The 25,823-nt window shown below is 44.2% G+C and overlaps 1 protein-coding gene across 14 annotated transcripts in view; it reads left to right on the forward strand.

Moving 5' to 3' along the window:
- The window catches only part of MAPKAP1 (MAPK associated protein 1), a 183,723-nt gene that overhangs the window by 54,162 nt on the left and 103,738 nt on the right, over positions 1-25,823 (forward strand). For all 14 annotated transcript variants that reach the window (XR_013391389.1, XM_028716055.2, XM_028716050.2 and 11 more), the window contains 2 exons: positions 19,265-19,437; positions 22,612-22,788. Coding sequence is in view for 13 of the 14 variants with exons in the window: in XM_028716055.2 (XP_028571888.1) it covers positions 19,265-19,437; positions 22,612-22,788 (350 nt within the window). In the remaining variant the exon portion in view is untranslated. The remainder of the gene's footprint in view (positions 1-19,264; positions 19,438-22,611; positions 22,789-25,823) is intronic.

The raw sequence follows: 25,823 nt of genomic DNA on the forward strand, positions 1-25,823 counted from the left end.
GATTTCCCAGGGTGCGCTGATTAGATGTCATTTGCCAATTGTGCATTAAAACCACATTTAATTGTCATAAACCAGCCCAAGTTGGGCATTGGTCTTCCCACGATGGCGTTACATCCACTCTCACTTGCGCAAAAGAGCTTCTGGATCCTCCTTCCCCCTCAAGGAAAAAAAGCTGTGCTATGGCATGAACTATCATCTGGAGATATGAAGTTTTTCTGCTTATCAGGTCCTGCTCTAGGACCACTGTCTTGTTTGAGGCTATGCCAGGCATGTGCTGCCACGCTTTGACTCTGCAGGACAGCTGTTTCAGTAGCATGGAGAGCTTCAAGTGAGGCACTTGCTCCAAAGTGGGCTATAGGCGAACCAAGCAAGGGCTTTCAAGCTTCTGCCTCTAGTTCATCTCCTTTGTTGGACTACTGCAGGTTCTTAAAGGCCCAATGCTCTGACTTAAGAGGTGCTCCACTTTCACTCCATGTGGCTCCATCCCACATGGCATTAAATTCTCTCTGCCCTTGATTTGGCACTGTAAAGTGGGAGCCTCCTGTTTCCTTGGGGGAAAGGTGCTTGTGAAACTCTTGACTCTGGTGCTGTTCGCTGGGCTGCTGCTTGGTAGCCTCTGGTTCAGCAAGCCCCTGGTGTGAAATATCCTCCAAATGGAGCCCCTGGTGATCATGAGTGGACTTGCCCGGCAATGGCACTGGAGAGGGCTGGGGTGCCCAAATGACAGTGGCCACTAGCAGGACAACAGGCAAGGCATCTGTCCCAATGGGCCCTGTTAAGGTCTGTGGGCCTTGGCAAATGACCAAGTATGCCTAGTGCTGACACAGGGCTTGATTAGGAACATGGGTAGCTTCCTCGGGACTATTGGCCCATCTAGCCCAATATTGTCAACACTGACTGGCAGGGTTTCAAGCATGGTTCTCTCCCAACCCAGCCTGGAGATATCAGGGATTGAACTTTGAGCCTTTTGCACGCCAGGCAGATGCTTGGCCACAGAGCTATGGCTCTTCCCCATAGCTTGTGGCTGATAACCATGACTTGATGTGTCATTTGTGAAATGCTTTTGTTCATTAAAAAAAATCCACCTAAGCTAGCAGCCATTCCCCATATTTTGTGGCAGTGAATTCTCTTTGTTAATTCTGTGTGATTATTTGGTTTTTTTGTCCTTAAGCTGCTGCCCATCTTCTCCATTGAGTAACTGCAGATTCATGTGAGACAACAATAATAATTTTTCTCTGTTTATTGGGTGTACTACTCAAACTTACTTTAATATTTTAGATATTCATTGCAGCAACAATGATGATGATGATGATGATAATGATAATAATAATAATAATAATAATAATAATAATAATAATAATAATAATACCCCAGTCCATCTTGCACGATTCATACTTTAATAGATTTGTTCAGTTTCACATGTTGTTTTAAAATCCTGCAAACAATAAGCTGGTACTTCCTAAACATTTATTCCTAAACAGATAATTTTGGGGGGGGGGCAGGGCGAGGATTTGAACATTTGCCTGAAATATGCAAAATTGTAGTGCTTACCACAAAGCATTATCAAAAACACTGAGGAGAAAGGGGAAGAAGGGTCCATTTCTAATGAGGTATAGAATATAATTTTAATGAATATGTGGTTTGGAATGGATACTGATGAGCTGGAAGGGGGGAGGAGAGGGGGAGTATTTCCAAAGCAGCGGTCATTTAATTAGAACATGTTTAATTAGAATAAAAAATTTAAAAATACAATTTTACGTGACAGTCTAGTTAATCTTCTGCTTGAATCATATTGCGTTTTATTCAATTTAATTGATTTTAAGCTTTGGTCTAATGTCATTATCCTTCACTTAATTATAAATTGTTCAAAATGAAAACATGTTCGTAAGTCAACATTCTAAATAGCCAAAGGAAAGGTTGAATTGTTTTATTAGCAAAAGTATAAAATTCCTGACTTATATAAAGAAAGAGAGAGAGAGAACACACACACCAAAATCTCCTAAGTGTGTTTTAGATGGTGCTTTAAAAAAGAAAAAAAAGGCGAGAAGTGGTTTACAATCTAGCTTCATGTTCTTGTTTTAATTTCATAAATCATTATTGATTCTTTTAGATTGCTAAGCCGTCCTTTCTCCAAGGACTCTAGGTGATGGCATTGTTTTAAGATTTCAAAAAGTTTAAAAAAAATATCCAGGAAAGATAATGGATTTATCCCAGGGCATGAAATGCAGACTGAGATGAGATCTCTGCACAAAGAGCAGTTGCAGTAGACAGCAGACCCTCCTTCCCTGATGGGCTGGTGGACAATTTCTGATGGGCAATCCAGTGCAGGCTTCACCAACATGTTGCTAGCTGAGACTGATGGGAGTTGCAGTCCAAAACATCTGGACCACGGCAAAGGATGATTTAGTGCCAGCTGGTTGCTGGGATTTTTGCAAACCATGCTGGAATTAGATAACATTGTTCTGGTTCTGTGAGGCACTTCTTAAAGCAGGTAAGGGGACCCTGTAGCTATTGGTCCACCTCACCTCAAAAAGGAGATTGCAGAGTTTCAAAAAGGTCCAGAAAAGGGCAGCCAAAAAAGAAGAAATGAAAAGAAAAGGGCAGCCAAAATGACCAAGGGATGTAGTGAAAGTTTGCAGCATTTGCAACTATATAGTTTAGAGAAAAGGTGGGTAAGAGGTGGCATGATAGAAGTTTATAAAATTATGCATTTCATGGATAATTTTCTCTCCTTACTCGTGGGCATCCAATGAAGCTGAATGTTGGAAGGATGAGGACAAGACAAAATAAAGTACTTTAAACAACACGTAATTAAACAATGAAAGTCACTCCCAAGTTGCTCCATGAGGGATGTGGTGGCATGGCTTTAACCAGATTTCTCACCCTGAAGGAGGCAGGCTGGAGCTTCAACTTTATAGAGCCAGGTAGAATCCTATTGGTCTCTGGGCGTCACCTGATTCTTGCTGAGCTGGAAGCTGCAGTAGTGCTCTCTAGAGATCAACTCTGGGGGTGCTGAAGCACCGCTAAGAACAAGCCAATGGCTCCTTCCTCAAGGAACAAGATGAGGAACCCATAGCCTTCCAGGTGGTGTTTGACTCCCATCGGCCCTATCCAGCATGGGCAGTGGTCAGGCATGGCAGGCAGTGTACTCCCAACGACATGTGGAGGAGCTGCAGATTCTCCATCCCTCTTGTAGTGCATCTTTGTCATGCAAAAAGGTACCCTGGGTCCTGGCTTTCAGGGTTGCCCATTCTTAGGCCCTCTGTTGTTTCTCCACTTATTTGCCTTTTCTCCGAGCTAAAGAAAGAATTGTTGGGGAAGAGAGGGCGGTTCTTCCTGGCTCACGGCTTGACATTCTTTCCACCAGCCATACACTGATTGTGGTGGTTTCCCTGCGGTGTGATTGCAGTGATGGTCGGTGGCTGCCATCGCGCCAGGTGCACATAGCAGGGAAGACAAAGGGAGCCAGCTGAGCCAGGAATTGCAACTCCCAGTATTCTGAAGCCAGCAAATTAACATAGGTTAGTGGGTCAGGCTGCTTGGATAGGCAAAGACCTCTGGCAGCTTAGGAGAAGCTTCCCAGTTTGTCCTTTTCAAACTCTTTAGTACTCTTCCCTCCCTCCCACACACACACACACACATTTATCATTACCATCGCGTCGCCACTTCCACTAGCTGAGGCTAGGTTTTTTAGAAGATAGCAAGATCATTTCTTTTGTTACCTGCATCTTCTCCTCCAGGATCAGGGACAATAATTAAAGGCGAACATCTTTGGCGAGCAGCTGGAGTCAAATTCCAGCTGACTGCAGCACCTGCGAAGACTATACCTCTCTGCCTGAGGGGGCCATGTGGTACGATGCCAGCCATGGCTGACGCGGCGACAGTGTGTGTGTGTATGTATGCGTGCATGCGCTCCAGAGAGCGCAAATTTGCCAGCGAGTTCAGGAGCGCTCTCCTGCCCTTCTGCGAAGCTTCAGATGGCAGCCCCGTGCCAAGGAAACGGGGGGAATGTCTGGCTTAGACTAATTAGAAGGATGATTTGTGAAACGCAGGCTATTTATTTAATTAATCACAGGCACAAAGCTATAAAGCCCATATTTTAAAAATCCCTGTTAGTTTGCCATGTGGTTAGGAGATTGGGGCACATTAAAAAGTGACATGGTGATGTATTAAAAAATGCTCCGGCAAAGGTTGGCAAATGTCCTCAAGGAACTTAAGCTGTCGGCTCTCTGCAAATAGCGTAACATTGGGATATGGAGCCCATTTTGCAACATAGGGTATGTGAGAGCACATCTATCTTTCTTGTTTTTTAACAGCATCTGTTTGTTAAAGGATCACATGTCAGGTTTCTAAGCATGTTTGGGTTGTTCTAATTTATGAAGAGGAGGGCTTTTGGTTGTCACATTTCATTGCTGGGTTTGTTTGCTTCCTTCCTTGCTTGCTTAATGAAATCATAGTCTTCAACAAGGGAGTGAAATGTGAATAAATTCTCCTAAACCAGACTATCCTTTTCTGTTTTATTGAGTGCAGAGTATGGTTACCCCCATTTAACTAACCACATAAACTACTGTGGTCTGGAAAGCCTGCATGGTGCAGTAGTGTCAGAGTAAGACCTAAGAACGTAAGAAGAGCCCTGCTGGATCAGGCAATGGCCTGTCTAGTCCAGCCTCCTGTTCTCCCAGTGGCCAACCAGATGCTCAGGACCTGAGCACAAGAACACTCTCCCCTCCAGAAGGTCTCCAGCAACTGGCATTCAGAAGCATTGCTATCTCAATTTGTGGTGGTTGAGCAAAGCCATCATGGCTAGTAGCCATCAATAGACCTCTCCTTCATTAATTTGTCTAGTGCTTTTTTAAAAGAGTGGGAGACCAGGGTTCAAAACTGCACTCAGCCTAGAAGCTTACTGGGTGACCTTGGTTTAGTCACTTTCTCTCAGCCTAATGTCTCTCACAGGGTTGTGATGATAAAATGAGGATGGAGAGAGCTACATCTGTTACCTTGAGCTTGGGATATATTATATATTATAGCTTGGGATATTATATATACACACACACACACACCTTGGTTGTCTAACACCTTGCAAACGTTTTGGCTCCTGAATGCCGCAAACCGAAGGTGAGTGTTCTGGTTTGTGAACGTTCTTTGGAATCCAAACTTCCAAGGCGGCTTCCAGTTGAGTGCAGGAAGCTCCTGCAGCCAATCAGAAGCCACGCCTTGGTTTTCAAACTTTTCAGAAGTCAAACGGACTTCTGGAATGGATTCCGTTTGAAAATCAAAGTACACACACACACACACACACACACACACACACACACAAATATATATATAAAAGCTGCTTACAGACGTCCACTTTACGTAATGTTGCATAGAAACCATTGATATGTTGGGTATGAGTAAGAAATACAACCACAATTGGCCTTCATTCACAATTTTTTAGAATTAACGAAGAACCACCTTCTCTGTGAATCTGCTTATCTGCTGAGGTCATCATTGTTTGCCTTGTTTCTGGGAGCTAGGTATGCGTTACCCTAGACAGGACCTCCCCAGTGCTGGCCCTCTTAACTGTGAACCTCAAGGGACATTGACCTGGCACCAACACCAGTGCCCTCTAGACTTTAGGCCCCCATTTCCCTTGGATAGCAATTATCGACATGCACACTAATTAGCAGGAGTGCTTAGCTCTGCTGCTTTATGGGGTTAGATTTCTGGCCTCTCAGTTCTTTATGCTTGCTGCATTGTATGGTTGTTCCTAAAGTGATTTGTTCAGCTGCACTGATGGACCAGATTTAAAAATCTCCCTGCTTCATGTCTGTCTCGCCTGTTGTCAAGGCGGTTTAAGAAAGCAGAAATGTAATAAAAACTGTGTGTCCAATAAAAATGTTCTGTGATAGGTAAACAGATATAAAATTACAGTGGATGTCTGAGATTTGATGAATCCTGGCATGTGCATATGAACGCTGACAGTCTGAGACAAATTTTTGGAGTGCTGGCATTGACTGGTGTATCTTCCTGCTTGTCGTGTACACACACTAGTGAATGCTAACAATCTCATTTTGTTGGCTATCAACATTCACTGATACAGCTCTTGAGTTTTTGGACATTCGTTCTGCAGTGTGACTAGAATGAATGGATGTGTTTGTTTGTTTGTTTGTTTGTTTGTTTGTTTACGCGTGCTTGTTTATATTCCATGTTGTATATAGTTCTTCTATGATCGCTTAGGTTCGCTAAATTCCTGGCTGTTGGGATATATTCCCTTTGCTGTCCTCCCCCCCCCCCCTTGTTTGAGGTGCGTGGATCAGACTGAAGCTAGCTTAAAAGGACATCCAGTTTGTGGAGATTTGGGGGGGGAGTGCTGTAAGTCTGCTTTATGTGGTATAATAATTAACTGGAACATTAGGATGAGGGTTTGGTGTGTATGTGAAGGGAAATCTAGGAATAAAACATGAGTATGTTAATGCAGCCTGGGGCTGATGCTGGAGTTATCATTGCAATGCAGATAAAGCATCCCTCATAACTGCTGTTGCCTATTGGAGCTTCCGAAACATCTGGGCCTCTAATTGAAAAATAGTGTGGGGTGGTAGGAAGGAGGGGGGGAGTGAATGAGAAAGAGAAATGCCACTAAGTGAAGGCAACAATTTAGAATACCAAAATGCAAGGGGGTGTCTGTATTTACATTGTATTTAAATATTCATACTGTGTTATGCTTTGCATAACAGGAAATTACTGGGTTAAATTTTTATGAGCAGTGACAGCGCAAATGAGATAAATTAAGTGAGAAAGTTAATGGGATTTTACTACAACGGCGAGATAAATGGGTGATCCATTGTATGAAGCATTGTTTCAACACGCTATTCTGGGTTGAACTTTGTGACATGGTCCAGCAGCACTAGGCAGCTTTGCCCTTTGGGCGTGATGGCTTTCAGACCATATATGGTGGCTTAGACATGTGTTGAAATAACTACTAAGAGGCAGAAAGAAAGAAAGAAAGAAAGAAAGAAAGAAAGAAAGAAAGAAAGAAAGAAAGGTTCCTCTGATGAGAGGAGGCTCTCTGTTGCAACTCTGCATGCTTCTCACTATTCTGGATTGTCAATCAGTCTGAGCTGGGGTTGGTAATTCTATGTCGGGTGTGATTGCTTCATTAAGTATTGCAGTCCAGCAGGGCAGCAGAGTTGCCCGTCCTTAGAGGAGGTTGCTTGTTGCTTCTCTGCATGAGTCAGTGCTTCGGGATTGCCTCCTTCTCTTAGAAAACTTGCTCTGATCAGTAAATTGTATGAAAGCCCAGAAGTGGCTGCCTCTCAGGTTAGGTAATTCCGTTGTCTCCATTCAACATTTCATGATTTAAGAATAAGATTGTGTGAGATTTAATTTGGAAGAAAACAACACATCTCTGTAATCAGGTTGAAACTAAACTCACCTTTTATAAGATGATATCCACATATTGGTCATATTCAGAGTAGACCCATTAGAATCAATGGGTTTGACTAACTTGTGGGTATGAGTTGGTTGACTTATGCCCACAACATATGAATACAAGGGCCCATTGGTTTGTTATCCCAAACACTCCTGGGCAGGAATAATGGAAAGCAGGAGCAAGTTTACATCTCACTGAGCCAACTAGGAATGTCCATTAATTTCAGTAGATCTACTCTGAATGGGAGATTTATTTATTGCATTTATACCCCACTTTTTTCTCCAAGGATCTCAAGGTAGTGCACATGGTTCTCCTCCTCCTCCTCATTTAATCTCTGCAACAACCCTGTGAAGTAGAGTAGGCTGAGAGGCAGTGACTGGGCCAAGGCCACCCAGAGAGCTTGATGGCTGAGTGAGGTGGGGATTTGAACCCTGGTCGCAACACTAAACCACACTGCCTCATTGGGTGCAACCCAGTGTTTGGCTGGGGGTTGTTTGTCTTGTGAGCCCTGTGAGAACTGCTTTTTGTAGGGCAGAAACTAGATTCTATTCTATTTTCCTGTTTGATCCTGAAACTAGAAAACAAAGGTGTTTCCTTTCTTGCCCTCTAAAAGCAAGGGGAAGGGTGCCTTTTGCATTAAGGAAAGGGGGGAACACACCCCAAAAAGTCCATTTGTTTCTATTTCGCCTAATGTTTTACATTGTTTGTTAGGAGGTGAGTCAATGACTTGAATTAATTCTAATTACTGGAGAGACATATACTGATTGAGCAAATAAAGTAGTATGCTCATTTGCACCAAGGCCATCTAATTAAATGCTAACTTTGGATAAGCTGGATGTGCGTGAAAGATTAATTTTTAAGAGGTTTTTATGACTCACTAAATAACGATTCAGTAAAATCTTTTGCATTATATATCATTAGGCCATCTAATCTTAAAGTAATATAACATTTAGTCACCGAACTCTATTGTACAAGAAAATGTGGTAAATTATTATTATTAACAAATTAATCATTACTCCCCCCCCCCCCCCCCGGTGTGTGTGTTTGCTGCTGTGTTTGGGATTAAAATAAGCCTCCAGTGACTGAACTGGGGTTGGGTTTTGATGTGGGAGGGGAGGTAGAGCAGAGCCCCATCATAAGGTCTTAGGGGCTACTGGGGAGGTGTTCAGGGTTGGCCCACCTATGATGCAAAGTGAGACAACTGCCTCAGGTGGCACAATCCACAAGGGCAGCAGTTCTGGCCACCATCTGCTGCTGCCTACTCAGCTGTACCCCTCACACCGCCTTTACACTGACTTCTTGGTGAATAGGAGCTGCTTACCCCTTCTTCTATGGTGGTAGTGGAGATGCCATTTTGTGGTTTGCCTCAGGTGCCAAAGTGTATTGGGCTGTTATGCAGATGAACATAGACACGCTTCTGTCCTGCATCATGAACATGAGGCAATTGGAATGGCTACCTGGAAGGCATTTCAACACTTTACCATATTTGTCCGTGTATAAGACTAGGGTTTCCCCCTAAAAAGAATGTAAAAATTAGGGGGCATCTTATACACGGATCCCCCCATTTTCTTAAACCTGAGTCCCCCAAAATAGGGGGCGTCTTATACATGGAAAAATACGGTAAGTCAGACATCATTGCCTTAATTCAGGCAATGCCCTCTATATAGTACTGGGAACGACAGTTCAAGCATAGCCAATGGTCAGGGATGATTGGGAATTGGAGCCTAGCAACATCTGGGGGAGCATAGGTTTAATCAAGTAGCCCTTCAACTTTTTTCCTTCAAAATGAAAGACCGGTGCAGAATGACTTCATGTTTGACACACCCACCCACCACACAGCCAAGTTTGTAACTGGACCAATGCTGAAGCATCATCACTGTACTGGAGGTGTTGTGGATGTGCTGGAACGATGGTACCATAAGTGATGGGTGTGTAGTACTGTTAATACATTATGGACCACAGTCCTTCAGGAAATAAGCTGGATCACAAAACAAGCTTTGTTCCATGCATGGCACAATTGGCCTTGTTCACTATTTTTAAGGATGAATAGAAGGATCTTCTGCATAAAGAACTGATCGTATTTCGTCTATTGGGTTTCAATAGTTTGCAGTTGTCTGTGTGGAGACAAAAGGTTTGGACTTTGACTTTCATAGAAAAGCTGACCAAGCAGTTAAGGGTATTAAATGTATGAAAAATTGAAAATTATTTTGTATAATTATTCTGAAAAATCATTTTTGTATAAATTTGATATGGTTTTATAATAAGTGTATTAGAAAGAGATTCCAACATGCAACCTCTGGCAACGAATGTCCAATTATGGCAGGGTATATTTGGCTAACCTCTGTGTCTTATTCTCATGAGGGGAATGGGGATTACGCTAGTTGCATAGGGGCTTCTTGTGTTGCTTTATAGGAAAATTAAATTTAAATGTTTATTTTTTATATTAAAAAAACCACTGTTGTGGTTTCTGAGCAATCCCATATTAATTTATTTCACAGTACTTATATATCATTTGATTATTAAAAAAAATAAAGAAACAAAGCAATTTACAAAAGAATGAAACAATAAAATTATCAGTGAAAATAGCAGTTAAAAACAACTATTTAAAACCTTCAGAAACAATTAAAATCAACAATAAGCTAAAAGCCACGTCTGGACAGGTTTGCCTAACTAAAAATGGTTTTAGCAGGTGCCAGAAAAAGTACAGTAAAAGTGCCTGCCCCAGGTCAATAGGCAGGGAGTTCCAAAGTATGGGCACTCCCATTTTATAATTTATACATTGCTTACATGCCAAAATCGCTTCTATGTTGTTCATAGAATTTTAAAATCCTCACATGATTAAAACACACAACAAAACAATTCCATTCGAACCTTAAAAATGTCCATTATAAAAATCGACAACAAGAGAAGCCTGTTTAAGATGTAACAACTATATTAAAATGGTTAGATCAGGAAGTTCAATTTCAGGGGGGCACTTGCTTAAACAGGTGTGTCTTCAAGAGCCGGCTGAATGCCAATACCAATGGGGCCTCTTGCAGGACCCCCCCCCCCCCAACTTCCCTGATTCTACCAGGATATCCTGGATTCACTGAAACACTGCCAGCTTCCCTTTGGATCTGGGAATGTCCTGCTTTCCCCACTCCAGAACTGCCAGAGCTCCGGGAGGAGGGTGAACCAGCCGAGCCTCTCCATGGCCACTGCTGTTGGCTTCCTCCCTTTTGCCACACATAGCAGCTGCTGGAGAGCAGGCGGGAGGGGAGAGGAGAGGCCACCGCTATCATAGCACTGCCCCAAGTCATGTGCTGGAACAGGGGTCCCCAAACTAAGGACCGCAGGCCGGATAAGGCCCGAGGGCTGCCCACTTCCGGGTTGGAGGAGCACCGGAAATAGCTTCTGCATATGCGCGTTATTTGCGCATGTGCAAGCATTATTTCCAGTGCACATCCAGGGCGTAGGAGGCCCGTGCACATGCACACAAGCTATTTCCGGTGCTCCTCCAACCCAGAAGTGTGCCGGAAATAACGTGCGTACGTGTATGGGCACGTGCTCCCCTGCCCTCTGCCCTGCCGTGCAATCAGCGCTGGAGACACCGGCCTGAGGCGCGGTAAGTTTGCTGACCCCTGTGCTGGAACCAGCAGCTCTGGCCCTCCCGCTCCAGAAAACCGCCAGCATGGCCAGTGCTGCGAGGATCATCTCCCTGCAAAGGCTGCCCTTGCCTCCCTGGCATGCTGAAGCAAAGCCCAGTGGAGGAAAGGCTAGCGATGCTACCACCACTGCTCCTCCGCTCCTCTGCTTCCACCCCCAGGCCATGCCTGATCCGGGAGTGGAGCCGTGGCCTAGGAACTTGTGAAGGACTTTCTAGAACTTTCCCAAGGAGGTGGCCCCCTGTATCTTCTCTCAGGTAGAGAGGCAGCCCCCCCCCCCCCTGAGCATATGCCAAAAGGCAGAGCAAGCACCTTCCCCCTGGGTTTTTCTGACCTCTGCTTCAGCATCATGGCTGAGAACTTCCTCTATGAGTTAAAAGAGCTTGTTAGGCCTAGTTACAATTTGTTCCACCCTGTGCTCTTGTTGAGCTAGTTATTGCCACCGTTTTTGTTTCCAGAGCTTTCTATTTTAGTGTTGCCATATCTTGAAGAGCAAAAAAGAGGACAGCCCGAGCCGGGGAAAGAGGCATGTGGGGGCCACTGCCACACCTGTGCACTTCTTTCCCCGGCTCGGGCTGGCAGCAGCTGTAGCATGCAGAGTAGCACGAGCCACTGGAGCCCATGCCCAAGGCCTAAATAAATACAGTGGTACCTCGGGTTACATACGCTTCAGGTTACAGACTCCGCTAACCCAGAAATAGTACCTCAGGTTAAGAACTTTGCTTCAGGATGAGAACAGAAATCATGCGGCAATGGTGTGGCGGCAGCAGGAGGCCCCATTAGCTGAAGTGGTACCTCAGGTTAAGAACAGTGTCAGGTTAAGAACTGACCTCCGGAACGAATTAAGTTCTTAACCCGAGGTACCACTGTAAAAACCTCAAAACCCAGATATTTCCATTAAAATATAAAATTCCCCCTGGATGGCTCCCCCAAAAGAGGACATGTCTGGGATTGCCGGGACGTATGACAAGCCTATAAATCTACTGGTACTTCATTTCTGCCCAGCACTTTGCTGTGTACATGCAGGTCTTGCTTTCCAAACACAGTGCGTTCCCAGGAAATAGTTCCGGGGGGGGGGGGGTATTCGCATAATGAGCGGGTGGTTTTCATTATTTCCTATGGAAACATTCCTAATCTGTGATTTGTCCAGTCTTTCTCCCTGCCCACCTTTCACGCTTCTGCCAGGAACTACTGCCAATCAGAAGCCTAACAAAGGCAAAACTGATTACCAATCTCTCTCCCCCCCCCCCCCTTCCTCCATTCTTTCTGGTAAAAATGGCTGCCACCAACCAGCAAAACACCATAAAGTTAGGAAGTGGGCAAACTCTGGCTGTTCTGAATCTGAATCAGCTGTTTGGGTAGCAAAGTTTGGGTCTAATTCTTTGCATTCAAATAACTGAGATTTCAGATAACAAGCGTTCCAATGGTGGGAGCTGCATGTACCTATGACAGAGCAGGACGCTTTCAAAAAATTACTGGTGGTTCCTCATGGTCTCTGAGAAGGCCCTCGTATGTCTTCTGTACGACAGTTCCCATCCTAAGAGGGCTGTTGATTTCTTATGTCATTGGATATAACCCAATGTTAGTTCCACTCAGAGTAGACCTATTTAAGTCAGTGCTCACAGGTGACATAGGTTCATTAATTTCAGTGGGTCTACTCTGAGTAGAATCTAGTTGGATATAACCCTTTTTTTCTTGTTGAGATGCTCTAGCTTGATAGGTGTAATGGAAAGCAGTATGGAGAATGAATACATTCTCCTGTGGATTTTCATTAGGAGTTAGCATTAAATCTCCTAAGAACTCCTTTTATTGTGTGGATGAAGTCTAAAACTGGTAACTCTTCTTTATAGGTCTTTAAAAAAAAAAGCCTGGTTTTATATTTAACACATATTGATTTTATCCTATAAAATGATTGAATAGCCGTCCCTGAAACTGCTCTGTGAGGCCGACAGACCGGATCCAGTGTCTAAATTGTTTCCTGGCTGCTGTCGTCATTGTGGAATTTGGTGTTTTATAATTCTAAAACCCGGGAATGTTAGATGAGCTTCCTAATCCTAATGAAGGCAGTGGAAAGAGAACGCACAGTATTCTTGTTGCACTCTTAACCATTCCCCTTTGTGGGGGCCTCAGTGGTGAAGCCGTTCAGGTGCTTGAAATAATCTGATGAAACTTGAGGATATATACATCCCTGTGTACAGTAGTGTTGTGGCAAATACAGAAGTGTGGAGTCCTGTCATGATAGCCATGCCCTTTCAGATCCACACTCCTTCTAAAATGATATAGTAGTAGTAGTAGAAGAAGAAGAAGAAGAAGAAGAAGAAGAATCATAGAATCATAGAGTTGGAAGAGACCACAAGGGCCATCGAGTCCAACCCCCTGCCAAGCAGGAAACACCACCAGAGCACTCCTGACATATGGTTGTCAAGCCTCTGCTTAAAGACCTCCAAAGAAGGAGACTCCACCACACTCCTTGGCAGCAAATTCCACTGTCGAACAGCTCTTACTGTCAGGAAGTTCTTCCTAATGTTTAGGTGGAATCTTCTTTCTTGTAGTTTGGATCCATTGCTCCGTGTCCGCTTCTCTGGAGCAGCAGAAAACAAGTAGTAGTACTAGTAGTAGTAGTAGTAGTAATGATGATGATGATGATACAGTGGTACCTCTGGTTGCGAACGGGATCCGTTCTGGAGGCCTGTTCACAACATGAAAAGAACGCAACCCGCAGCGGCGCATTTGCGCACGTGTGGGTTGCGGTTCGCCGCTTCCGTGCATGTGCGTGACGTCATTTTGTGCTTCTGCACATGCGCGAGCGGAGAAACCTGGAAGTAACCCTTTCTGGTACTTCTGGGTCGCCGTGGGACGTAACCTGAAGGAACGTAACATGAAGCAAATGTAACATGAGGTATGACTGTAATGTATGCATTGAACAGATCTCAGAGTCCTGCCTTTCAGCGAAATCTACTATTTTCTGTGCACATACATGAGCAAATGATTTGAAGTTATGCGACACTCCAATATCTTCTTTCGTTGTGTTTTATGCAAAGTTCCACTGTGTGTTACAAAACTTGCACACCATTCTCTTGAAAGTGAAGGACCTTGTATTTTCAGGGTTTCTAAGGGTTTAGTTTTGGAGCATATCGTGGCTAAAAAACTTCCCTTTCATGCTGATTGGGCAGCTCTAGTATGCTGGAGACAGGAACCCTGCTGCGGAAATAGTCACAGGTCATTGGCCCTGTGACCCTGGAGAACTACAACACAACTGCCTCCATACCAGTAATGGGAGAGCTTCAGTTTTTCTCAGTGGGTGGTGGATCACATCTTTATATTCTTGCAAATTCACACACACACTGCATCAGTGTTTCTCAGCTTATTCTTTTTGAAATAATTTTGATTAGGTTTTCCAGAAAAAGTAAATGCATAAGCAATTATATGTTCAATAAAATATGCTGATACAATTGCATAACATCGTTCATTTTTCTCAGCTTCTGATAAGCCAAGGCACACCTTTTCCCCCTTTTTCTCCCAATTAAAAGTGACTGCACACTTTATTTATTTATTACATTTATATCCTGTCTTTCACCCATCCTGGAATTCACAGCGGTGAATGTGGGGACTCCTTTGCCGGAGGAGATCCACTTGGTGTCATCCTACATGATCCTCACCTCCTGAAGGCTTGCTTGCTCTTAGCAGGCTTTTAAAGTTTATCTGGCTGGTGGATTTTTCTCTGCTCTATTATGTCTGCCTCATTTGTTTTTATTGTAATTTGTATTTTAACTGTAGGGAAGAAGAATGTTTTTATGTTGTTTTATTCTGTGAGACGCTGTTGAGTTTCTTCAGATGGAAAGGCAGAAGATAAATTATCTAAGATAAATATTGGGTTCCTAGGTGGTCTCCCATCCAGACACACAGACCAGATCTAGACCTGCTGAGTTTCAGCTCATCATGATCACAACACTGCTACTTTGTTCTGATGCACGCAATTCCTTCCCCATTTTATCCTCACAGCAACCCTGGTAGGTAGGATTGGCTGAGAGATGGAGTGTAATAGCTGAGTGGGAATGTTTGGTCCTAGTCAGACACTCTCACCACTCCATCATACTAGTGCCATGGGCTGGCTGAGTCAAGACGATACAGATGGAGGGTTTGCCAAGGACCCAGGGGAGGACTCTAGCAGATATGTGTGTCTTTGCTGGGACTGGGGCAGCCTGATAGTGAGGATCCTGGAAGGAGGGGTCCCTCAATCTGCTGTCATGAGAACGTAAGAACCTCCTGTGGTTTCCAGCAAATTGTATTCAGAAGCATTGCTGCCTCTGACTTTTGAGGCAGAGCATAGCCATCTTTGCAACAACAGGCATTCACAGTGCCTGTTGTGCCACCCACCCTGGCACCATTGTACACTGGGAACAGCCCAGCCTTTCCATAGGGGAATGTTCTTGTTAGAATTCCTGCTCCATGATTGCAGTCATGGAATTATTGTCTTTCACATGACGGTGTATGTTTTGACTCCACAGAGTGGGAAGTGACAGCGACAGGATGTTTGTGTTACTGTGTTCCGTGAAGTGGGACTATTGTCCTTTGTTCATTCTCTTTGCTCTCTGATGCTAGAGAGAGAGGGAGCCATGTTTCAGTGTTCCATGTGTGTTTATATGTAAATAAAGTAGATTAGCCAAAATGCTGAGTTGCTGAGGTCTATTACGCAAGCTGCGAAGACTCTGCGGATCCCTAAGTGTGCTGATGTCTGTTGGCATCGGTCGCTGTGATGTTCAGGCAGAAGAAAGCTTTTGAAGCTCCCAAATGATCGACCAGGAGGGAGGGAACATGCCAGTCGGGCATGTGTCTCTGCCAGGGTCCTACTCGAGAGTAGGCTGAGCTCCTGACATTTCTCCCAGGCCTGGGTGCCTCTCACCTATGTCTAGGAGGTGCCAAAGCAGAAGGGAAAGGAGGCTTTTGCCTACTAGGCATAGTGAGAGATTGCAGAACACTTGCTGCACTAAGTGGTACCCACCCCATTCCTATATATAGGATAGTGAGGGGTTGTGTTGGATCAGCATCCAAAGCTTGGGGAGTTAACAGCACCTGCCTTTGTTGCAGCTGTATTTAGGATTAATTATGTGTGTTGCCTGAAGTGCCTTAAGACAGCAATTTGCATATGTACAGCAGCAAAATCTAAACATTGAAGCTTTTGGAAAGAATCCTCCTTTCCGCCTTCGTTCATCAGTAACTGGGAGCCAGGACTGCTGACTCCTCTCATGGTGGGAGTCCTTCTGATACATGAGCATGCACAAACTCTCCACACTCTCTTTTATTTGTTACTTCCATTCATTGCAGATCTGCAATGGCAATACTGTGTACATTAAAATAATATATATATATATATATATATATATATATATATATATATATATATAGTGGGATTTTCAGCCATGACCCTCAGGCACCATTTGTCACTCCTATGTGTATATAATGTGTCAATTGTCATTATATAATGTAATGTGCCTGATAACTTACTTCATATAGGCTGCGTCCGGTGTCAAGATGAAATAATTCAAGATGAAATAATTTTTTGACAAATTAACTGCCACAGGTGACAGGTCAGGACAATGTTACTTTTATTGTCCCTTTTACGCCTACTGGATTTATTGGCAGGTTTGAAGGAAACGCCAAATAGTGGGCACCCGTGTACTAAATGGATTTCCCATCTGGCTTCTTACCAAACCTATTAATAAAGTTTGCCAGTACTTGACTCATCAGAGGGACAATGTCGTGTAGTGGTTAGAGTGCTGACCTAAGACCTGGAGGACCAGAGTTTCAGATCCTTAAGTCAACCATGAAGCTCACTGGATCACCTTAGGCTGATCACTGTTCGTTAGCCTAGCCCACTTTGCAGGAAGTTGGTAAGCAGTTAGAGACCCTTGGATTGGCTGGGCTGAGGGATAAATCCAATGCTGGCTTCTCCTTCTGCTCCAGCTCCTTGGCTTCAGGACAGTTGGTTTGGAGAGGATGCCATAAGCCTAACAAGAGCCTAAATCCTTCATTCCAAAACCCCTACCAATTCAGTGCCGCTGCCCACAGCCCAGCCCTGACAGTGGCTAAGGCCCATAGTCACCATCCTCTGTTCTCTCCCTGCCAATATGGTTTTTTTAGAAAGGTAAATGTATGTGCTTAGCACTGCAAATCCTTTGGTGTATATGCACATCAGCAATTCAGCAGCCCCAGCACTGTCTTCGTCATCTTTCCATAGAAAAGATTAACGATGATAAAGCAGCGAAGGCCCAATTTTCAACTTGAGCCTTCCAACATTAGAATGATATAAATAAGAATCATAAATCCGTTGTTCCCGGTTACAGTATTCCCTTGGCATCCTGGATAGAGCAAGGGATGGGTTCCTGGCTTTTGCAGGGGAGGGTGCAGGGGCGGCGGGGCTGGAGAGAAAGAGATTCACTGTCTGTTGATGACATGTTAATTCATGCAACTTCTTTGTCGGCAGGAAACGAAGGAATGCACTTTCTGCACTTTCAGACATTAATCACTTGCCGCTCCTTTCCTTGTCTTCTGCTCCCCCTTGTCAGAATTTGTATAATGCAAGCTCCTTGGAGGCAGTGACCTAGCATTTTAATTTATTCATATATTTTGCGATGTAGAATTTCTGTGAAGCACACTGTGCTTATGGAAACTGTTAATGATAAATTTATTTGTTTAACTAGAGACTAGAGCGAGGGTCCTGCCACAGTAAATAAAACTGTTTGGTTAATCTAAAACAGATGAGGGACCCTTGGGCTTCCAGATGTTGTTGAACTACAACTCCCATCAACCCTACCAAGCATGGCCAAATGGTTAGGGATTGTAGAAGTTGTTGTTCAGCAACATCTGGAGGGTCATATATTTCTCATACCTGCTTCTGCTTGGACCTCAATCTGTCTGGACCTGCAGACATGCTGCTGAGAGTAGTGCTGGGGTTAGGACCCTGGGCAGGTAGGCTGCATTGATAACATCTGCTGACCCAGCTTAAAGTGCCCCAGCAGCACTATAAAGCCAGCCAGCCTTGGGGATGGGGCCACCCCCAAAGGGGCGACACCAAAGGGGGTCATCCCTTTGGGGGTGGAGCGAGCACGTGGACCAGCCCCACTTGAGGTAAGATTATTGTTTTAATGAGGCTGGGCTTTAAACTTGGGTGTTTTAAATTCAGGGGTGGTGGTGGTTTTACTTGAAAAAATATGCCTGGGAGGAGAGGACTGGGAAAACAAGAGTGGGAAGCAATTGCATTAGTTCATAGCAACGGGAGGTATGGTGTAGGAGGTGGGGCAGGCCAGGTAGGGGGCACACAGCACAGGCAGCTGGCGACTGTGCTGTGTGGCGGCCCCACCTCTGACCTGGGGAATTGCAGTTGTCCTATCAGCCAGTTACCTACCTCTCTGGAATTATTCTGTGGAAGTGGCAAGTTGTATGTGGATATCTAAATGGTATACAGTGGTACCTTGGGTTAAGAACTTAATTTGTTCTGGAGGTCCATTCTTAACCTGAAACTGTTCTTAACCTGAGGTACCACTTTAGCTAATGGGGCCTCCTGTTGCTGCCGCACCGCCGCCGCGCGATTTCTGTTCTCATCCTGAAGCAAAGTTCTTAACCTGAGGTACTATTTCTGGGTTAGTGGAGTCTGTAACCTGAAGCGTCTATAACCTGAAGCGTCTGTATCTCAAGGTACCACTGTATATGGGAAGGCCTGTAGCACAGTGGTTGAGCACCTGCTTTGCATGCAGAAGGTCCCCAGATTCTATCCCCAGCATCTCCAAGTGGGGCTGAAAGGGAATTCTGTCTGAAACACTGGATAGCCATTGCTAGTCAGTGTAGGCATTTCTGAGTTAGATGGACCAATGGTCTCACTTGATATAAGACCGCTTCCTATGTCTATATGTTCCCGTATTCCTATTGCATAAAAATGACTCAGGTATGCATAATTCATGCACGTTGCAGGGTCCATCTTTCACTACAGAATTTGGATCGCAGAATCTAGGTTGCAAAACTGTGGTCTTTTTCAAGCACAAGTTAACCACGAGACAACCATACATGTCAGTCACCCACCTTGAGCTGGAAAGCAACCTTTTCTATTTTGTCTAGTCACTCCTTGCCAAATCATGTCTATCTATCGTCAGTCTCTCCCTCCTTCCCTCCCTCTCTCACTATATATGTATATTGAAATCTCTTCTCCTGACAGGGCCATATTGGCACCACTGCAACCAAAATCATTGATGTCTACCTCCCGCTGCACACAAACCAGGACAAACTGCAGCCCATGACTGTGGTGACCATCGCCAATGCCAAGGTGCATGACTTGATTGGGCTCATCTGCTGGCAGTACACGAGTGAAGGACGGGAACCCAAACTCAAGTAGGCCCTTTCTTTTTCTGCTTTCTTCTCCATCCCTTCCCCCTCATCCTTCTCTCTCTCTCTCTCCCCCCCCCCCCCAGCCACTTTTGCATAATGAAATGGATTTCCACATCAATATTTTTTTTTTTTTACAGATAAATCTTGCTGGAACACCTCCACATTTATCAATATTTCCTTCCAAGCTATGCATACATCTATATCTATTTCTCTTTCAATTAAATTACTGGGTTCCATGTAATGACAAGCATATGAAGCCAGTGTTTTATAAATGAATCATCATTTTGAGATGCTCTCCCTTTTTGGGTGTCTTGTTTGTTTGTTTTTAAAAAAGATAAATCATATCTACTTCAGTGTCACCGACACTGCTTACATATTCATGTCCAATGGGCTTTTTAACCACTCTTTCACAACTGTGAGTCAAATAAAGCTGTGCTTCCCAAACTTCTAACATAACTGAGGAGCGCTGCTTCTTATTGTGCATGAAAAGTTGCCCACAATCAAAAGACATGGGAAGTGCACAAATGGGATAGGGAGGGTCCTCCCTCCAGAGATCGCTTCACAGATAAGCTAACTCAGAGTGAGGGCAAAAGTACAGAGGCTTTGTAGAACCTGGTCTCAGGATTGGCTTTTGGAGTTCAGCTGATTGTGATCAGACATCCTGGTACCGCAGTCTAGGTGGTGCTCTTGAACCATAGAGCTCTGCTTACTAGACTTGCAGCAGGAACAGAGCAGGGGTAGCACAGGAAGTGCCTAAGCCTGATTGCTTGGGAGTCCCAGTTCAAGATGTAAGCCCTATACATATCTGCTTCCATCATTAGGCAGGATTGTTAGCCGCTCTGAGCCCAGCTTCAACTGGGGAGGGCGGGATATAAATAAATTATTATTATTATTATTATTATTATTATTATTATTATTATTATTTATTATACCATTGAAAGATATTTTTTAAATATTGTAAAAGTGACTTGATTGACTTGCTACAATGGGAGCAGCGGTGCCTGGCCCTGTATTAAAGGTTTCTTCCCCTTAACCTCTGTGTTTAGAGTGTGTTTCTTCTCCTCCAGGATTCAACCTTCTTCACAATCCTGAAATTCCATTGCATAATAAAAGCCATCTTTTGTGAGCAGTTGATGAGTTCTGCAGTTGCTATTACTTTTTGATCCCAGTGTGGGTTTTTTTTGTACCACTGTCCTCTTGAACTCCATGTAAACTGTTACACAAAGTAATAGCAAGTCCTTCAAATGCCCCTGCAACAAAACCGTAATGTTTACAACAGGCCAACAGAGTGGGATTACTTCCTCGTTAGCCATCAGTTTATCCAACGTGCAGGTTACATTAACTTTAATGTGTCATTATTACTTGTTTGATATAATAAATACTTTAGCCATGACAGTGTGCGGATGGATCACCCGTAGTAAGCACTCTTGGGTGAGCTGAGTTGCAACCCAAGGTATGCAGATTAATTGGGAAAATTGCAAATCAGGTAGTCGGTGAAATAATTCACTGTCGCATCCAATCAATAAACTTTGTAAATCAACTCATTTAATTCCACACACACAAAAATGATCTATATAGATCAAGCGACCAATTAAACAATTAGCATGCGCTTTGCTATTAATTAATTTAAGCATCAGTCAAGCAATTAAAACTTCCAAATTCACCCAGCTGAGTTTAGAATCCCTCCTGCCAGACGCCAAACATTTAGGCAGATCTTCCATGCCATGCTGGAATGAAACAGAATACTGGTAAAGTGGCGACAGAGAACCAGTGGATTGATCAGAAAAGAGTTTTTTTTAATAAAAAATAAAAAGAGTAATTAAAAAGTAATAGTAGGTTGTAGCCAATGCTAGTCCCACTCAGAGTAGACCATTGATAATAATAGACATGACTAACTTAAATCCATTTATTCCAGTGGGTCTACTCTGAGTAGTTGGAAACAACCTAGTTGCCTTGAGAGACAATGGAGTGTGCCTCTGGGGCTGAAGTCAAAGTGTTGGAGAATCACAGCTCTGCTGTGGCTGCAGAGACCAGTAACTCATAACTGCTGCCTCCTGCATTGTTTTTGCTTTGTTAGCAGCACTGAAGTGACCTCTCCAGGGTGCAAGCTTGGGCAGTGTGTATGAAGGTCCTAGGTTCCCGAGATAACAAGACCCCCCCTCCCAGCATCGCTGGCATGGTCAAAGGAAAGCAGAGCAATACATTTGGCACCAGCTGGAAGAAATTGCTGGAAGGAGGCGTATAAGACAGCATCCAACTGCCTTAGGGACTCCATTCTGTATTTATGTAGGGTTTATTTCTTTTCTTCTCCTGAAGATGTCCCGCAAGGCAGCGGGTAAGTCAACCCATTAGGTTTTTTTCATTTATATGCCTCTTAATACCAGTATAGGCTTTTAAGCTGCTTTATAAGTATAAAAACCAATGGCACAATTATTAAAATACACATACCTATAATTAAAATATGCAATAAAACAATCCTGTTAAAACAGTAAAGCAATTAGAACAGGAGACTCTGGTTGAAAGATCAAGGGAATGCCTGTGTAAACAAGGTGTGTCTTCAAAAGCCGGCAGGATGCCAGTGCAGATGGAGCCTCTAGTGTTTCAGCAGGGAATGCATTTAACAGTGCATACAGTTTGACATTATCTTGTGTTGGATCATTTCGGAAAATTTGACCATTTCCAATAAGCATATTTTCCATTTCCATTTTCCATTCTCTGACCCTTGCGGTATGAGTATTATTTTTTAATCATTTAAATCACATAATAATTCTGTGAAGTTCTTTATGTGAAGTACCTTGAACACCCTACATTGTATCAGTACTCCTTATGACAATCCTGTAGTGTAGGTCAGCATCATTACCACCATAAATAGTGAATTTGTGGCAGAGGTGAAATTTGAACCAGGAAGTTCCTAATGCCACGAGAAGCAGTGATGCCATTAGTTCAGGGGTCTGTAAAAGGTGGAGAGGTCTATCCATGGCTATTAACCATAATGGCAAAATAAAACATCCAAGCACTCTGTACACTTGAAAGTACCTTTGAGGGGAAAATTGCTGCGCATTACTGAGTGCAAACCAGCTGCCTTCTCCCTTGCTAAACTTTTTTTTTTATAGTGGAAAGCAATATGCAAATTTATTAAACCTCAACCTGAGACACTCTTCCTTTCATTTGCTGCAGTGAAAATGTCAGCGCTTACTGCCTCCACATTGCTGAGGACGATGGTGAGGTTGACACAGACTTCCCACCCTTGGATTGCAATGAGCCCATCCACAAGTTCGGCTTCAGCACACTGGCACTGGTAGAGAAATACTCCTCACCCGGCTTGGCAGCCAAGCAGTCCCTCTTCGTCCGGATGTGAGTTTGCACAACAGCTTCCCCCTTCCTTCTCTATCCCTCTTTCTTTATTTCCTTAACAATCTTGGTGCATGGGACACTTCCAGACAGTCACTGGTTTCAGGGGGGATTCAGTCCTACACTGACTGGCAAACTGAGATGGTGTTACTATGGTGGGTTGGCAGAACTCACACAACAAGTCTGCTTTCCCAGAAGAGCTGACTTTTTTGCACTAAAGAATAGTGACGGCAAAAGCACTAGGAAGCATGGGATAACACTCTGATGCGGCAGCACCTAAGCCCCCCACAAACAGATTGGGATAAATCCTCATTAAATAGTCAGTTGTCAACTAATCTCCCAGCAAACAGATCAGGATAAATACTCAATAGGTTGCTCAGGGGGAACAGCCATAGTCTTCCTCAAGACCACCAGGATGCTGCTTTCCATATTTCAGGGTTAATTTACTATTAACTTCTTTCCTGCCCTCGGGGCAGCATACATTGTCAGAGGCACCGTATCACCATTCTAAGAGGCAGTATGCCTCCGAATATCAGTTGCTGGGAATCACAGGTAGGCAGAGTGCTCTTGTGAGCTTCCCACACGTCTGTTTGGCCACTGTGAGAACAGAATGCTGGACTAGATAGGCCTGATCAGCAGCCTCATCTTAAGTTCTTGTGTACTCTCTTTCTCTACTTAGCAAAAATAATGCTCTAATATTTTTGTAATTTTTTTTAAAAAAGTCATGTAACCTGCTCATAAGTTCACACACCAGCTTCCATTTCAGAATCTGATTCTAAATGGGCTTGCTTTGAAGGACAAAAGCATGCCATGGCATCCGATTCAAAGACAGCATTGATGGGTTTAAATCTCATAGGACTAATCATTTGCTCAAGTGCTGGAAAACCCAACAGCATGGATTTAAATGTATTCCAAATTCCATCCATATGCTCATCGCTTGTTCACTGGCTCTTTTTGTCGTCATTGCATATATGTAGATTCCATGCGTATGTGTGTGTTTGTATGCAGAATTGTACTTTCCATTTTGTTTCAGCTGCACACATTTTCACTGTCCTGAAGAGTTTCTGGCCCTAAGGACAGAACAAACGTCATCCGCATAACTCAGTGCTTGCAAATCTGACTCTGTTTCTCCCTTGGCAGGGACTGTGTCTGGGGAGAAGTTGAGGCTTTCCATGTGTCTGTCTTGAAATGACAGAAGTAACTAAGGGGCGGCGGGGGGGAGGAGGATGGATGGCTTTGGTCTGCCAGCTGTGTGTGTGTGTGTGTGTGTGTGTGTGTGTGTGTGTGTAAGTGCGTAAGGTTCTGATAGATCCAGAGATTGAAAACTTGGCCCAGTGGCATTTTCAAGAGGCCTAAGAGATTTGCAGTTCAGCAGAAGGCAGACTTGAATGTACATTGGGGCCTAAGCTGCTTAGGCCTTTATAGGCAAAAAGACAACAACAACCTCATGACCAAACACTAGAAAACTGATATAATAAAGCTACTTTTACTGTTGGAGGCAGGAATGCTTCTGAATACCAGTTGCTGGAAGCAACAGAAGGAGAGAGGGCTCTTAAGCTCAGGTCCTGCTTGCAGATTTCCCATAGGTATCTGGTTGGCTGCTGAGAACGGGCTGCTGAGCTGGATGGGCCTTTGGCCTGATCCAGCAGGCTCTTAGGTTCTTAAGCAGCTGCTCATTCTGTGCCATCTGAAGCATCCATGTCAGCAAACGAGTTAGGGCCATCGAGGCCTCTGGTTGCCGATTACTGCTGCTTCTGATGTCTGAAGCCTGTCTGTGCATTGTGCTGAATTTGTTCTTGAATACAACATGGTCAGCCAAGCTAACAATGACAGAGCCCCGCTTGGTGGTTGCCAGTTCTGGCATGGCATGCTTTGGCAGGAAGCACTTTGCTGAACTTTGTTCTCTTGAAAAGTCCTGCCAAGGCAAACCAGCAGCCACCAGAGTTTGTTTAGAAATACCTGGTGGCAGAGGTTGGAACGTCCGTTTGATATTTCAAGGCGAGAATGAATGTCTTTGTGGTTATGGAGAGTAGTAAATAATTGAGTTTGATTAGGGAGAGGCACCTCATTATCCCCCCCCCACCTGTGCCCAGCTGGTAGGGGAGGGTCGAAATGAAGCCATTAGCTGTCTCTCTTACTGGCATCTCAAAGCGCTCAAATACATCTGTGTCTTATTTTCTTTTCTGGCACAATCAGTCGAGCGAGCTAAGCAGGCATGACCGAATTTGGCAAGTTCCAAGGACTCTGGCAAAGTTACACAAGGAGAAGACGGAAGGGCAGCCATCCTGGCTTTGAATGCGGCCATTAGTCTAGTGAGCTGATGGCTTTTGGAAGACAATCGGCCGGGACAAAAAGGAGTTTTGTCTGTCCAATGTCAAGCGCTAAGCTCCCCCGGCAAGCTGCTCTCATCAAGTGGGATTTTTCAAGCCAAGTCTTAACTGAGCATACACCGCCACATAAGCATATCTGGTAAACTGGGACATGGGTGTTTAGAAGGGGCTGCTCTACTCCTCTTCCATGGTCCTGGAAAGCCAGGGTGGTGTAACAGGTAGAACATTGGCAAGAGTTAGGCAAAAGAGACCTGGTTTCAAATCCTGGTTGCAGTCATGAGGATGACTTTGGGACAGTCCTTGACTCTCAGCTTCACCTGCCAGACTACAGCTCAGTGATAAAGCAGCTGCATTGCATGCAGAAGGCCCCAGGCTCATTCCCTGGTGTCTTCAGGTAGGGCTGTGGAAACCCTGGAGAGCCACTGCCTGCCATTGTAGACATCCCAAAGCTGGATGGACCAGTAGTCTGATTCAGTATAAGGCAGCTTCTTATGTCCCTTCTAAAACCAATGAAGCTTTTCCAAGTTCTGTATCTCTGCCTGATCTTGGTAAAAGACTGGATGTGAGCTAATAAACTGAAGCCGAATCCAGACAAGGCAGGGGTCTCCTGGTCAGTCACAAGGCAGATCAGGGAATAGAGGTTCAATCTATTTTGGATGGGGTTGCACTCCCATTGAATCGTAGAATTGTAGACTTGGAAGGGATCCA

The sequence above is a fragment of the Podarcis muralis genome, chromosome Z (assembly GCF_964188315.1).
Source record: "Podarcis muralis chromosome Z, rPodMur119.hap1.1, whole genome shotgun sequence".
Lineage (NCBI taxonomy): Eukaryota > Metazoa > Chordata > Lepidosauria > Squamata > Lacertidae > Podarcis > Podarcis muralis.